Below are 17,607 nucleotides of genomic sequence, written 5' to 3' on the forward strand. Positions count from 1 at the left end.
CATAATTTTGAGATGCTTTCTTAGTCAAAGAGTAAAACACAGACCTTTCTTAATTTCTGGCTGTATCTATCAAGTTCTGAGTTCTGCTACTTGCATCAACACCTGACATGTTTGCATAATAATTTAAAAAGTAGTTTGTAACTGCTGGCAACATAAAAATGGAAATTAGGGATGTCACACGTCAAACTAAAATAGTTCCTGCTGATTTTTATTAAAATTCTGAGTGTAACCTTTAGGCTTAATAATTTTCACTTTCATCTTTCATTCAAAAGAAATTAAATGTGTATAAACACAAGGGCTTTTTTATTTAAGAAAAGTTGAATAAAGGATTAAACTCTGAATTCTTCACCCTTCCAAGGAAAAATTAGAAGTTTAAATTAGCAATTACAGAAACAGCGACATAATTATACATACGTATAGTACAGAAAGCTATGATATAGCTAAGTCAAAGCAGGAAATACTTCTGCATCAATCTTTTGCAGAAGAGCTTCTATTCTTGGCATTTTCAAACTTGACCGGATGTGACTGAGCAAGCTGATCTAATAGTTTGTTATGAATAGGCTGGACTGAATGACTACCACAGTTCCCTTCTAACCCTATTTTTACTATGAGTTGGTAGGAACAAACAAATATGCAATCAGATGAGACTGGACTGCTGGATAGGAAGGAAGCCCAGGTAATTAACATGCTTGCCATTGTCCACTTCTCAATAACATGGACTGTTTCCATGAGGGCTGTGAAGGAGAATTAGGAGCTTTCCAGTACAGTACAGAGAGAACTTGTTTAAAAAATGAAATCTAGCAAGTGGCAAAGGAGTATGCTGCTATTATGAATATTATGAGGTGACCGGAGACAGAATCCGTAGGAGAGATGACAAAAAAGGTTTTGACAACGAAAGCAGGTGGCTTTTCGCAGCGGGGTAAGAACAGAACTGTGTAAAGAGGTTGTGGTTTAAGGAACAATGAGATTAAAAGAAACAGGAAGGAGGCTGCAAAAGAAGCAGAAGCATAAAATTTAGATTTAAATCAAAGACAATGTGCCTGCAAGCAAGTATGTGCAACTACCCTATTTCCTACTTTGATGTTGACATAGAGCTTTGGTTTATCCATTTCCTTTAGCATCTCTGGTCCAAGTGAGAGTAATGATGAATTGTTTACTGAAGAGAGTTACATGTGGTTTAGCTGCAACATTATCATGATAACGTTGCAGAGGAAAGCAAGCAGTGCTGCATTCATTATTTTGGTCACTAGCTTTTCACTGTATTGGTTTAAGTGTTTAACATGCTTTATTAACCTGAAAGACAGCAAAGATTATATTTGTCATTCTCATCTAACCTCCTCTTTAGCTGCATACTCTATTTGGAACTTTTTTCACAGTTTGAAAGCAAATTCTGACTATCATTTCTAACAGCATATAAAAAACAGATTATACCTCAATATTTTACCATGTTTATTTAGTACCACTACTATTTACATTAATACTGCATATTACAGAAAAAAAAAACCTGTTCAACTTGCAGGTAACTTGCATATCTAAATATTGTGACTACAGATTAATTGCAGTGGTGTGCTTTCCCACTCCCTCAACCTGACCCTTATTTCCTATATTCCTGCTCAAGTGATCATCACCAGTGGTGGTCATCATGGCTTCATCTGACTTAAGCAGACAACCATCACTGTCAGTCATGGTGAGTGCACTAGGTCACGATGGCCACATTGAGCTCAGAGTGGATTTGGGGGAATGCAGTAGCCCAAAGGCTAACTTCTGGCTGTGTGGCCACCTAACCACAGTGCTGGTCGATGTTATACTTGAGCCAAATTTGGAAGAAAGTGACAACTGCAGTCAGTATGCAAATATGACTGAATCAATCACCTTACCAAATAAATTATGAGGAGACAAACAGCACCCTGAGCTCTCCTGCACTGTAGTCAGCTGCACAACAGAATCTCCTCTCAAAGAGGGACACCTATTGAGGTTACAGCTCCTGCAGAGATATCCAGCATCTTGATGGACTTCTTCCCCATCACCTCATCTTATGGCAGAGGGGGACAGCCTGCTCAAGCACCTTTAAGACTTCCTTCTTGAGGAGTGTTCAGCCTTCCTGGACCACTCTGCCCTTCAGGAATGACTCCCAAGGGACCTTCCCTGCTAGTGTCCTAAACAACTCAAAGTCTGTTCTCCATAAGTCCAAAGTAGCAGTTTTGCTGAGCCCTCTCCTGACTTCACCAAGAATCGAGAACTCTACCATTTTGTGGTCATTCTGTCCAAGACAGTTCCCGACCTCCACATCTCCCACCAGTTCTCCTCTGTTCGTGAACAGCAGGCCTAGTGGGGCATCTCCCTTGGCAGACACTCCTGCTAGCTGCATCAGCAAGTTATCTTCCACACACTCCAGGTAATTCCTGGACTGTTTCTTCTACACTGTATTGTATTTCCAGCATATATCAGGGAAGTTCAAGTCCCCCATGAGAACAAGGGCTGGCAATTGCACAACTGCCAATTGCTCACAGAATGCCTCATCCACCTCTCCATCCTGGTTAGGCAGTCTGTAACAGACCCCCCACCAGGATGTCCACCTTGTTGACCTTCCCTCTGATCGTTACCCATGGAGATTAAACTTTATCATTCCCAGCCCCTAGCTCTATGTCAGAACACTCTCTAACAGAGAGCCACACCACCACCCCTCCTTCCTTGCCTATCCCTTCTGAAGAAGCTTATAACCCTCCACTGCAGCGCTCCAGTTGTGTGAGTGATCCCACCATGTTTCAGTAATGGCAACTAAGTCATAGCTTGCCTGCTGCACAACAGCTTCCAGCTCCTCCTGCTTGTTGCACATGCTGCGTGCATTGGCGTAGATGCACTTCAGCTAAGCCACTCTCCTCACCCCCAACCCTGGCATCGTTCCCCACGGCTCATTTCTAGTGAGCCTTGTTTTATCCCCTTCTCCCTCCATACCTACTTTAATGCCCTCTCAACGAGCCTTGCCAGCTCCTGGGCTAGGATCCCTTTCCCCCTTTTAGTCAGATGAGCCCCATCTGCAGCCATCAGGCCAGATAGGTGCTGAGAAAATTGCTCACATGGTCAAAAAACAAAACAAAACAAAAAACAACAGCAAAATTCCTGCTCCTCTCAGTATCTTTCCCTGACACTGAAGGGATACAGGAGAACACCACCTGTACTCCTGCTCTACCCACTAACTGTCCCAACCCTCTAAGTCCCTTTTGATAGCCCCAAGGCTTCTCTCAGTGACTTCATCACTGCCAGCATGAACTATGAGTAAAGGGTAATAATAAGAGGGCTGAATGAGGCCAGAAAGTTTTCTGGTAATGTCCCTGACATATATCGCTGCTTCACTCTTAAAACTGAAGTAATTCCTCTGTGACACTAATATAGCCAAATTGTGTGTTGAAAGAAAACAAACCCAAACTACTTTTGGTTCCAAGACTACTTCATTCCAGAAGGTGATTCTCAGATTAAAATGAAGTAGTGTAAAACAAAAAATTTAGATGTTTCCCTTAGGAATTCTTTTAACTGTCAAAAGATGACTGTTTAGCACTTCAAAAAATCACTATCTCTAAGAATTATATTGGGCTCTCAAAAAATGAGTCACTAGAACAGTGACTGCTATTTCTAATTAAATATTTGCTAGCATATATCCTCAGAAAACACTGAAACTCTTTACAATCAACCTATCTGCAAGACCACTGCCACGAGTATCATATGAATTATCATACTCTAGATAAACATCATAATGAATGAAGACACAGTACCATGCACTAAATCCACTCAGTCAGGAAGGATGACAGACGCAGAATTTTTGCCTTCAAAATACTCTGTTAGTTGTGAAAACTTGATTTGTATACGTTTTAGATGCTCTGACATTCAGGAGGAATGAGCAATACCAGCTGATTCTGCATTACATGATATAATTTAACTTGACACATCTTGACACTTCATCACATATCTGAGGGACCATGTTTCTACTGGAGGGGAACAACTGCCTGAGGCTACTACTTAGTATACACGCAGTTCTGGCAGGACAGTCAGTATCCTGCAAGTACTTTAAACTACTCCAGCTAATGCAATTCTGTTGCTAATTTTAACAGTAAAACCTGATGTGTTTAATCCACTATGTTGTACCAAGTAAATCCTCGTGATTCTGTTCATCAAAGCAAATATGATAAACCACATGCAAGTATGTACGCACATCTAAACTATTCTTACTTTAGAAATTAATTTGTCTTAAAGCACATTTTTATGTAACGAGCTCTAGTCAGAGTTAGCTTCAAGACAGGACCCAAAGGAATATTCACCTACTTTTCCATGTAGATGAATAGGCCAAAATAATGTTATGACATCCTGTTGGGACAAAATCTATTTTGACAAGAAATCCTTCCAACTTTAGGTAATTTTTGATTTAATGACTACGTTTAAAGAAAAGGCTTTTTTCTCTTCTTATAATGCTAATGTTGAGTGTGTGTGGACTTTCAAAAGCATCCCAGAAAGCTTACTGAAATGATAAGCTATGAATACTCTGATACAAGCAATGGAGGGAGGGAGAGGATTTTTTTTTATACATCACAAAGCTGCACACATAACGGCATTCAGTTTGTTCGGGGCTTTTAGTAATATAGGTATTATTACTACATTAATAAAATATTAATGATAATAAATATGTAATGCCACATTTCATGGCAGTGGCTGAGTAGTGAACCAGGGGAAATAGGAATGCAATGCCTTTTCTGTAGTCACATGGTCTCTTCAACCCCATTCAGTACAGAGCTGGCATCCTGCCCTCTTTTTTGTCCCCTCTTCTGCTTTCCCAATCAAAGACGAGCAAAGACAGCAGCTGAATTAAGGCTCAGGACTGTGGTTATTACCAGGTGTGCAGATTCACTAAATTTGGCAGCTGCACTTGGGGTCTTAACCAAGAGTACTACTGAGGGAAAATGTTAGGCTAGGTTGCAGCCTGTAAGTACTACAGGTATTAGGAGAACTGGATGATTTTGCTGGATTTATTTTTCCATTTATATTCATTTCCTGTGTTGTGCTATTTTTACTATTTTTCTAATATTAACTTTGATATTAGTGTCATTTTTTAAAACAAATATCAAGTGCCAAGAGTAAATGAAACATTTTCTGAAAAGCTGAGAGCTGCACTTAAAATAAAAATTCTTCATACAGTGCACTTCAAATCTCAGCAGACCTACAAAACTGGTAGGGGTAAAACTGCCGAGACTACTGCTTACTAATTATATAACAAAAAAAAAAAAAAAAAAGATACTGTGATAGAGGCTTTATCCAGGCAGTATGAATCTTGAATCCACGGACTAGACCAGGCAGTCCATCCCCAGCCCTTAGGACGTGCTGAAAAAGTGGAAGCTCACAACCAGAACAAACGACTCTTGCTTTCAAACCGGTACCCATACGTCGTGGGTTGAGTTTTCATCTTACGGCCCTTATGCAGCTATGGCATTTCAGATATCCCAGACCTAGGAACACTAAAGGGTTTAGGTGAAACTAAATGAACGTTATAGCATTTCAGCAAGTCTTCAGCCATCGTTACATCACACACTGCACTGTAAGACAGTAGCAGTCTCTGTACATGGTGAGAATTCAAAATGGGATCTACAAAAAAACCCAAAACGCTAATCATAAAGTCATCTAACCTGGCCAATAGGAAAAACTATGAACAAAAGAATCCCTTGTATCTCATCCTCACCCAGGAGACAGAATCCTTGCAGAAGCTGAAGCAAGGACTGAACTGCTGCATTCCTTTCCTCATCATGTAACTGATCAACATTCTCTAATCTCCTAAATCTAAAACTCCAGAAAACACTCATTAGATTAAAAATGAATGCATTTGAAGGAAAATAGAAATCCACTTAGGTAATACGTGACACATACATTGAAAGTCACTATCTACCTGAGTAAATTCTGATGTAATAAACACAAAATGTTGTTATCTTCTATGTCTTCTGTGCCCAAGAACTTGAAATTACAGCCTGGAGTGCTCAATCCCTAATGGATTGTGACCACAGCAAGAAGCTGCTTCTTCTTGCTGTGGCCTCAGCACTCCTCATTCCTGGATTTTGAAGGAAGTGAGAAAGCCAGCTGCGTTCCTTGGTGTCATCAGCCACCTTTCATACAGTAACTAGAGGGGCAGATCCACACCAGTTCACCTGTTCTTTGGCTACATTTTACAAGACTCAGTCTAGCACCACTAAAGACGTAAAGAAGTAAGAGAACTGATTTCAAAACATCCAAGGACATACTCAAATATAGTTTTCTAAAGGTGTTATGTAAGGTACAAAAGTACACAGGTTGCTCAGAAAGTAACACCTCCTATTTATTTCCATGTAAACTACAACAGACACAAAGAACACAATGCTATTTGACAGAGCAAATTCTCAGCTGTTTTTCAACATAGTCACCACCATTTGCTATGCATTTTTGCCGGTGGCAAACAAGAGCCTGTGTGCTATGCTCATCACAGCACATAACAGTGGGGGTGACTCGCTGTCACTGTCACTACTGCTGAAACGCACCACGTACTTCCTCACTGCACTCACATCCACTGTTTGGTCTCCATAAAGATTCAGCAAGCATCACTGAATGTCAGTGGATGCAACACACCTTCACTTCATGCACAGTTCCATGTCAGACGCCATTTGTCAGACTGCCCCTCTGCTGCCATCTGTCACACAGCAACAACATGTAACGGGATACTGGCAGGAAGGTTCAACCTCTACTGCCACACCACCGATGTTTCTTAAGACATTACAATATACACAATATAGTAAGGATGCTTAATTTTCAAGGACTGTTAGTAAGAGAAAATAAGCAGAAATCTTGATAAGATATTCTTACCACCAAGAACATACAACTTAAGCATCAAGCATACAGTACAGGAGTGTTTTATATGAACTTGCTTATCTCAAACCATAGTCTAAACATCTATGTATTAACATTGGGAAGAGAACCATCAAAATCCATGTCACGATACCACAGAGTTCCCTACTGTACATTGAAATAAAGACAAAGATTTCCCCTCCCTCTTCACACGAGATTTTTATTTTTCCTTAAGTTTTTCTGTCAGTCTTTCCACAGGTCCCAGTGGATTCCCTGGCAGTCAGCAACACTGAATAAAAGCTGGTCTTGTACCCAATGCTGTCAGTTAAGCTGTTTTCAACCGAGAGCTACAAACACGAAACAAAGAGCATGAACTGGCCTTTTTGACCTCAATTAATCTAAAGCTAATAATTTAAAGAATTAATGAATGAGAGAGATTACTTCAACTGTAAAACCTGACCTTATGGCAGAACATTTTATTTTACAAAGTTCTCAATACAGATTTTATGCCTTTAAAAAGAATACAAGGATTACGGAGTAATACAGTTCTTTCAGTCTCTCTCACATGAAGGAGAATTTGAAAAGGAGGAGCACAATTAAATGCTACAACTGTCTTCCCCTGAGTAGGCCTAAGCCAGACCTCAGTTCTATCAGTCGATTCAGCTCTATGCAACTCTGTTAATTCACATCTCTGAAGAATCTGTCCAAGAGATTGAGGTTTTTCTTCCTATCTTGCATGAAATAACTTATTTTATGAGACATGAAGTGACTTGCAAGACTGGTTGTGTTGTAAGGCCTTATGTATCAACAAGTATTTTATCAATAACAAGGTGGAAAAAAAAAACAACCACACATACAAGAAAAAAAACAAACCAGCATTTACCTCTGGTACAATTCATCTGATGAAATTTACTGACCATATACTCAGTGCATGGCAAAAAAAAGGCTCCTGAACTTAAGATCACAGAATTGCAGGGGTTGGAAGAGACTTCTGGAGATCATCTTGTCCAACCCCCTGCTAAAGCAGGTTCCCTGCAATAGGCTGCAGACAAAAGCGTCCAGGTGAGCTTTGAATATCTCCAGAGAAGGAGACTCCGCAGCCACAGCCTCTCTGGGCAGCCTGTTCCTGTGCCCTGCCACCCTCATGGTAAAGAAGTTCTTCCACATGTTCATATGGAACTTCCTGTGTTGCAGTTGTGCCCATTGCCCTTTGTCCTGTCACTGGGTACCACTGAGAAGAGCCTGGTACCATCCTCTCAATACCCACCCTTTAGGTATTTATAAGCATTCCTAAGACCTCTTCTCAGTCTTTTCTTGTCCAAGACTGTTTCATATGTATGTGCAATTATTGCAAAGCATATACTGTCAGCAGAGAGAAATACCAGCTCTTGAAGTGATCTACTATAGAACATTTTGTTTTTCAGAACTACACATAGCAGCACGATACAGTTCTAATGAAAGGAATGGCAAGTAATGTTATATAACATATGCATGACTCTGAATGAATACTGCCAGACATACACACTGTACAGTAGGTTTTTTTTGCACAACTAGAATAAAGTATGTGCTTGACAGCATGGTATGGTACAAGCAGAAGAGTAACAGATGAGACAGAACTACAACTTAGAATCAAAATGACTTTGTTTTTTTCCTTTCAATGAGAGGAGAAGGACAGCGTTCAAAACTTAAAACTTCTCCCTCCAGCATTTCAGTACTACTAGCTAGGGTTGTAAAGCTAATTACATTAGCTTCACCACTTAACTTTGTGAGCACACCGCCACTGAACATAAAAAAAGGTAATATTTCCTGTCATAACAATAGGACAATAGCTTCCAACATTTATAAAGACTGAAAAGCATTTTTTGCATTATTACCTTGTAAAGTCAGTCATCTCCATCATAATCACACACATCCTCTTGGCCAAAACAATGATGTCATTGCTGGTATCATCCCATATTTCAATCTCTGCATCAAGCTTACTCTTGACTTTTTTGAAGTCAGCCACTTGCTCAGCTATCTTTTCCTTTTCAGCCTCTGGCAGTTGAGTCATCTTGGCCTGAAACATAAAACAGAATTACAGAATGGCTTGAGTTGGAAGGGATCTCAAAGATCATCTAGTTCCAGCCCCCCTGCTGTAGGCAGGGCTGCAAACAAAATACGGTTGTTTGCTTAATATCTGTCTATGTCAGAGAGGGTTTTTTTTGTTGTGATTTTGACACAGACGTATTTTCCTTTTTACTTCAGATGAAGGAGCCTAGGTTTGCTAAGTATGACATTAGATGCAGGTTACAAAATGCAATAATCTTTCAGGTAGGCAAGAATAAAGGAGAAGGTTCAGTCGTCCTAAAACTTTCAGATGTGCTTGTCCTCTCTTCTGAGAGGTTTCCCCACTATTATTTTAAGAGCTGAGAAACATTTGCTTGTTCAAGCCTGCATCTTGTGTCTTTGAAGAAGATGTAGATAAAAGCCTTAGAAAATCAGTACATGACTAAAGTTATCAAACAATTACCTTGAATGCTAAAGGGAAATAACTAATGTTCAAATGAAGCCACTGCCAAACTGGGCTTAGGTGGGACGACGCAGCCCTACACTTGGCTGACAGAACTGAACTGTTTGCAAATATTCCACAAGATAAAATTGTTTCAAATAAAGATTTAGTACAGCTAGAGAGATTGTACATTCCATGCACATTCAGACTATGGAGTCAGAACACTCAGTCTACACTGTATACATGTATTCTTTCTACATTTAAGCATTATGTCTTTTTTTCTAAGTGTTATTATAAATGCAATATATCAAGACTGACATAACTGCTGAAAATGCAGCATGGTGAGAAGAGAAATACTTTCCTTAGTACTCTTATTTATGAGCAAGATTATCAGTTTTCTCCAGACAAGGGACAGATACACTTCTTTCATCAGAAAGAGGCCAGGAACTAGACAAAAACAAACCAGGCATAGCCAAAACAACACAGATAAGGCAAAAAGGTAACTGATGCATGAGGATCTGCCAGGAAAAATTTAGACCTTTAACTTCACCTACTACGCAGGACAAACTCTTTTAATATTCCTGATCTGATAAATTGTGTACATTCACTCTGAGAGCGGAAATACAACAAAACCACAGTTTGCAATGAAACCAGTCATTGCTTGGGACTCTGTTACCGGTGATTTTTTTTTTTTTTTTTTTTAAAGTACTATGTATTTTATTTCCATCTGGAAGTTTAAGATCACTTACATGAACTAATTTTAAATAAGTCTAATTTCTTATTTCAGGTTGCATCAAACAAAAGCACAGCTGTGGTTCAGTTCCCAGTAAACTAAAATGTGCAGTTATATGGAGGAAATGATTTTAAATTGCAGCATTAATTTAGCTAGAACCAGAAGTTCCTCTCGCCAATCTTCTAACCAGCGTCAACCAAATCAAATTTAGTGCAAACCAGATTCCCTGCATGGGGACTTACAGGAAGTTCATGTTCTTCCTTGGCTCTACAGATAGTGAATCAGAAGCTTAAATTCCTAAGTGGCTGTTATGTACAGGAGGCAGTTCCTGTAGGGCTGCCTCTCTAGAACAGAGTTTGCCTGCTCCTAAATCAGTTGTAATTGAACAGTAAGAACTACGTCCTAAGGGATTCTCTTAAGTACAGGGGAAGAGATACCAAAAAGTCCTCAGAGGTGATTGGAAACAAAGCTCAGACTTCTCAGTTGACTCAGTATTTTAAAACCATGGAAGAAATAATTGAGAAAAGTCAGTGAAAGACAAAACTGAAATCTCCCTAGAAAAGGAAAAGCAGACTTGCATCAAGCCTTTGCTTACTATCTAATGATTCTTAAACAATATTAGAGTTCACAGGTTCAATCCAGTAAGTTACATCGAAGTTGTCATACCCACAGTACGAAAATATTCAAATCACAGGATATAGAATACTGGATTTGAAAAAATGACACCACACCAACACTAAAAAAAGACAGTTCTATTTATTCAAAATTATGTATTTAACGAATAACCTCATGTATTTCTTCTGACATTTCTAAGAGCACTTTGTGCATTGCATTTTTGGTTAAATAAAGGAAAGATTAGAAGGACACAGAAAAGTATGTTATGAAAACAGCTGTGAAAACATTAAATGAAAATCCCATAGTGAATTCTTCCTTTCAGATTGATATCTGGAACTCAAATAGAAAAATCAGTATTTGAGAGTTTACTGCAGGTTTTCTTTCATTTCTGCAGCTAGTAATGGTCATCTGGGTCATATTGGCTTTGGTACAGGAGCACTAACAACTCAGCATGAATAATTGGCTACAGACAACGAACTTGTGACACAGCACTTTCTCCCACATGCCCTCTCCTGACTGACCACTAAGTTCTATATGTGTGTGATCCTGGCTACCAGAAGGTCTCTCAGAGAGGCTGGAGAAGAGCCCCATGGACATCAATTATATATGGGCTAACGCCGGGATGACTGGAGGCTTTCTGCTCTCACTGGCTTTTCTATATAAATTTATTCATCTTTCCTCTTCCTCCCAATGAAGCCTTATCTCAGCACAATCTCAAATGCCTCAAGTTTTACTATAATTTAGATTTTTTCTTAAGAAGCATTCATCTTTGGAGTATGAGTATGTAAATGATTAAATGCATGCCTACAGAAAAGCAAATAAAAAACAGCAGAGATACTTGAAACCGGCTGCACGGGTATTCTGTGCAGATACCATATGTCCCCCAGGTTGGGGGACCATCTTGATGTCACTACTATGTTTTATATCTATCATTTTCTCTATGAAGTGGTCCACCTCATGTATTATATACAGTAGCTATTAAGACACTGTAATTATGCTGCAAATATTTTGTGGTATATTCTTGTTTATAAAACATCATCTTCCAAACTTAAAATTGGAAGTTACAGCAGTGACTGAATTACCAGTTATAATTAGTATAACAGGTAATAAGCTTTATATGTAATACATATGGTTTTCAAGCCATGCCATTTAAGAGGTTTTATTTATGCTTGAATTGCTGTGTCACAAGGTTAATTTTCCCATTTATATGAATTCCTGGAAATTATAGGCCTCCCAAAGTATGTTGTAATCGCAATCACTAAATTGTAAAGTGTAACTAAATAATTAAAGGAATACTTTTCCTGTTTTGTTTAGAAAAAAAAAAAAAAGAGAGCAAAAAAGACCTAAAACAAACTATGTGAGATCAAAACACATTTACCTCATGGTTATAAGAACAGCTTTCTAAGAAAGATATGAAAAAGGCAAAAATAAATAGCTGGGCTACAGAGTCAAAAGAAATGAAGTACCCCTTTTCATGCTGTTTTGAGTTGAAGAACACATGCCCTGACATACAAACCACAAGAAAGATGACATCTTAATGAGGGAAATCTGACATAAAGTATCCTATTACATGTCAACAATAATGACTTTCAGCTGGAATGAGAGATGTTATCTAAATAAAGGTGCAAAGGAAACCACAATTCTGACAATTTTTCTTTCATTTCCCTCTTAGTGTTATGTAAACAAAGGATAACAGAATGACTAGGGTTGTAAGGCAACTCAAATCCCAACCATTTCCAACCACCCTGCCATGGGCAGGTTGCCACCCACTAGACAAGGCTGCCCAGGGCCCCATCCAACCTGGCCTTGAACACCTCCAGGGATGGGGAATTCACAGCCTCTCCGGACAGCCTTGTGTCAGCGCCTCACCACTCTGAATACAGAAATTTCCTCCTAATATCTAATCTCAGTCTCCCCTCTTTTAGTTTAAAACAGTTCTCCCTTGTCTTGTCACTATCTGCCCAGGTACAAAGTTGATCTCCCTCCTGTTTATAAGCTCCCTTCAAGTAATGGAAGACTAGTAACAAAATAAAACAGTAACAAAGTGCACAGTTTAAGTGCAGATATGACTTCACCTCGAAATAAGCAACAGGTACATGTGAAGTAAAGATCTAAATTAACCATCTGGTATCCACAAGTGCTGGATTACTCTGTCCACTAGGAAAAGCAACTTTTTCATTACTTCTACGACATGAAGATTTTTTTACTATAGTACCAGAAAACTATTAAAATTAGGAGAGAGAAGGGCTGTTTTTCCTTACTTTTTTCCTTAAGAAAAAAAATTGTAGTACATTTTTTTTCCTTTAATTCTTGAGAAGGTTATATATATCCAGTAGCTGGGAGACTCCAATACTGGACTTATTTACATTGTCCTGTTTGCAGCTTGACTCTTGTCAACGGTTTACGGGCGTTAGGCCCGATTCCGTGACGAAGGGGACGGGGGACCCAAGGGCCCACGTCTCGGGAAAAGGGAAAAGGGGAAAAGGGTAGGGAGATGGCCCTGAGAGCAAAGAACAGTGGCAACAATCTGAGGAGAAACAAACTAATTTACTAAATAAGATATCGGAATGCCAAACAACACACTATAATACAATATAATTACAATTTAAGCTGATAAATCCAATACAGAGAGAGAGAATGTCCCAAAATCAAGGTAGGCCTTACTCTACTGCCGACGATAAGACGGCTGGAGAGCGAGGTGCTGCCAAGACGAGAGACGGCGGAAAAAGGGACGAGGTCTCGTGATCTGCAAGTTTTTATACTGCGAGCTTTTATCTTTTCCCTCCGGCTGGAAATGGTAACAGAGGAGCAAAGTACCGTGGGGACTGTAGTAGTCCTCTTCTGAGAACCAGGTATATCCACTACATGATGTTATGATGTGGAATACCAATAACCGAAAATCACAAAACCATGACAACTCTACAGGATAAGATTAGGGATTCTTTCCATTTCAAACTCTTATAAGTTTCAGTCAGTTTGCTGTTACAAATTGAGACAATTTAGAGATCTGAACAAATTGTCCACATAATAACTAAAACAGAGGACACATAAGAAGCAACTTGTCCCATTGCTGCATCATTTGCCAGTGAAATCCCAACCCCAAAAATTGGCCTTTGTCCCTGACTGCACTCTCCAAGGAACTGACTTCCATATAGACATACATTATTCTCCTGATGCCTTAAACTGACAAGCTTTTTGTTTTCCTGATCCCCTAAAAGAAATGACTGGCCAGATCCACAACACCAGAGTACTTATCTCTAACATGGAGGTGGGGTGGAGGAAGAGAGGGAAGAAGGGAGGGAGGAGAAATAACAGAATGAAGCACAATACCTCCAAACAAATGTTTACATAATCAAAAACTTCCTCGAGACAGAAATGAGCCAGATATCTCTTCCAAAGGGAAGAGCTTCCCTTTCAAAACTATTTAACATTTCTTCCTTTTGTAAGGTGCATCATGAAACTGTAACTAAAGAAGAGGAAAACCTTTTATACAATTTTGTAGAAATACAGCGTCAGAAATGAGCCTGTTAAAATTAATGAGTCCACTGCCTTTTAAATCACATCTTACATTTTCTACTGAGTGCATAATCATTCAAATTTGGATAAAGAGGTGAAACAACAAATTCTAGGTGTTAACAATGAATGGCAAAGAGAATCCAACGAAAGTTTCCTAGAGATTAAATGTATGGGTGTGATACTGGAAAAAAGTGCATTTCTTCAGGTTTACTGCCTGATATTACCAATTACCTTTTCCCAGTATTAAGGACTGTAACACAATTCCTGAAGTCCAGCCTTCTTTGATCAACTTCACTGCCTCATTTTTGCTGCCATGTCAGCTCCCGTACATTTTTACATACAGCAAAATTGAATGAACAGATAAAGCTATCTGCATATAATTTCAAAAACATGAATTGTAATGCTGATTTTGCATCAACCTTCACAAAAAAAGTTGACTTAAATAGGGCAATTGCATCTTATTAATCTAACTCCTCTCTGTGCCAGGGAAACAGGCCTGCAGATGAAGAAGAAACATGCCATCAATGTGGGCTACATTGGATTGTGTCACTGGCTCTCAAGTCATTCTCTAAACAATCTAGGGAAACATAATCTGTATGTAATTCTCATTGAGTGGATGTGACACTCACTGAAAAACTGTTCACAGAATATTTATCAAGAAATCATGTCAAAGTTGAGGTATCAAAGTTGTCCAGATGAGGAGCCATCAGTGCAGGAGAGATGTAGACCTGCTGGATTGTGTCCAGAGAAGGGCCACAAACATCATCTATGGACTGGAATGCCTCTCCTATGAGGACAGACTGGGAAAGCTGGGGCTCTTCAGCCTGGAAAGAGAAGGCTGCGAGGCGACCTGATAGCGGCCTTTCAGTATCTAAAGGGGAGCTACAGGAAAGAAGGGGACAGGCTCTTTAGCAAGGTCTGTGGCGACAGAAAGAAGGGAAATCGCTACAAGCGCAGGGAGGGTAGATTTAGGTTAGATATAAGAAAAAATCTTTTACAGTGAGGGTGGTGAGGCATTGCAACAGGTTACCTTGTGTTGTGGTTGATGCCCTGTCCCTGGAAACTTTCAAGGCGAGGCTGGATCGGGCCTTGGGCAACCTGATCTAGCTGTGGTGTCCCTGTTCACTGCAGGGGAGTTGGACTAGATGGCCTTCAGAAGTCCCTTCCAAATCTAAGGATTCTAGGATCTATCAAGAGAAATTCTGAAGGGACCTGCAGTGACTCTGGAGTTATTCAGTATTTTCACTAAAAGTATGTATGAAAGAACCAAGAGCACACACCACACATGTATGGTATAAGAGGCCTAGTTTGACATGTAAAAGACTTGGTTTACAACCCAGGGTGTTCTTTACTCCTTGCTAATTCTTGAATTATCACTATTTCAATAAAGGGAAGAAATGTAGCAAGTTACAGAGGAAATTGAACACTTTTGACAGATTATGACTCCTGACAAGGAATCTTTTCCCATGTATTAAGCATCAAAATTACTCTTAGCAAGACCTACTCAAAATTACAGAATTGGCATTATGCTTGATTTTTTGTCACTGACATTTCCAGAGTCCATGCAGCTTTGATAAAAATTAATCTTACATATTTTAAATTTGCTTTTTCATTATCAACATAGCAAAAGCTTGCTGTTAATGTATGCCAGCATTTATACTAACAAGGTGACTTCAGATACAGTCTTTCTTTTGGATTTTCTCGTTCACACTCACACACTGAGCCCAACCCTTCATCAGCACCAAACTTGTGCAAATGTATCAAATCTCTACAAATGTAGATCTTACTCTCAGATATTTTTATCTATGTATTCATGAAACAGTCTATAAAACTCTGAGAAACAATGTGGGCAGTTGGTTATCTGAAAGCAGTTTTGCTTTTGTCATCCGCAAATGGATTATGCACACGTTAGAATATTTTGTCCATTCTTCAGTATGATCATGTAACCCACGCCAATAGCTCTAAAATTAAGCTAAGCTATTCTCTTCACTAATTTAATAACTTTGAGACTTTAAACTTTCTCCTGGCCTCAGAATGTACACTGTCTTCTAAGTAAGAAAATTTACTGGCCAAATACTTACTTGACCTTCTCTTCAACTCAAAACCTTATGATGATTAAGTCACAAGCTACCCCTCACTGATCGCAATAGCATACATTTCCAAAACAAAATTTGTGTGATAAATTTACAAAATAATTACACAAATTAGACACAAACACCAGAGGAAGAACACTTGGCGCACGGTAGATGCAAATTTCAGATGACGACGACTGCATTGTTCCTTGGATCTGCAAGCAGCATATGTTTTTACAGCAGCTAAGAATTTGCTCCTAAAGATCTTCTTCAGGGATACAAAACTGTGCTCCAAATAATAATTAGTATTGCCATTCAGTTTAATTACTGACAGATCTCACAGCACATGGCAAAGGTTAATCTGCATCCCATCACATGGGGAGGTGCCATAAGCACTGTTACATTCATCTTAGAGACTTGGAATTATCTGAGGGAAAGACAATGAAGTAACATTTCCAACATTACCCATATAGATGCAGCCAGGAATATCGGTATGAGGTTAAGTCTGTATCTATTATAACTTCTCTCTAGAAAGATATTCTAGAGAAGTTATAATTAATAATGTATCAATTTTATCTACATTAAGAAAAATGAGATTTCTGAGTTAAGATGTAGCCTTTGTTACAATCAGTGAATGCATATCCAGTTTGGTTTTACATGCTTTACATACAATGAGAGAATGAAAGAAGTCACTTTCAAAGGCAGCAGCTTCCTGTTGGGAGCACTGAGAAATCCGTCATATGAGAAGATGCAAACACTCTTGATAACGCAAGTGAAATCAAGAGTGCTGTTATCCAGATATGGAGAGAGATATGTGTAAATAAAATTGACTTACTATACTGGAAACACCCAAGACAAAGAACTTAAGGAGGAAACAAAGCTGCTCTGCAATCTTGCCATACTGCTTCTGGAATACAGCCATCAGTGTTACCACTGCACCACAGAGGCTCACTATAGCAAAGTAATCTGGTGTCTTGACCAATAAATAAATAAATAACCCCTGTCTAAACCTTAAAACCTATCTTCCCTATACAGAGTCTCCATATTGCTTAACATGTTCCAGGAATAAATCTTCAGATAAAAACATCAAAAAGCCAACCAAACAAAGAGGCCTAATATCACTTCTATTTGCTTCATCAGACAATAGATTTCATCACACATTTACTTAAAAAGACCGCATGAAAGTTTCTGCCAACATCATGACGTGGCTTGAGAGAGTATGCATCTTACTCAGAGCTCTCATCTTCTATTAGTTTTTTTTGAAATGTGCTTTTTATGATACTTATATCGTAACCTGAAATCTAAGAAAGTTGTTCCCAATTAAAGGAATC

The 17,607-nt window shown here is 39.0% G+C and overlaps 1 protein-coding gene across 1 annotated transcript in view; it reads right to left on the reverse strand.

Annotated features, from left to right (window-relative positions):
• The window catches only part of CTNNA3 (catenin alpha 3), a 460,862-nt gene that overhangs the window by 39,705 nt on the left and 403,550 nt on the right, over window positions 1-17,607 (reverse strand). The window contains exon 15 of the mRNA XM_021399187.1: window positions 8,727-8,908. Coding sequence (XP_021254862.1) covers window positions 8,727-8,908 — 182 coding nt within the window. The remainder of the gene's footprint in view (window positions 1-8,726; window positions 8,909-17,607) is intronic.

Source organism: Numida meleagris, chromosome 5 (genome assembly GCF_002078875.1).
Source record: "Numida meleagris isolate 19003 breed g44 Domestic line chromosome 5, NumMel1.0, whole genome shotgun sequence".
In the NCBI taxonomy this organism is placed as follows: domain Eukaryota; kingdom Metazoa; phylum Chordata; class Aves; order Galliformes; family Numididae; genus Numida; species Numida meleagris.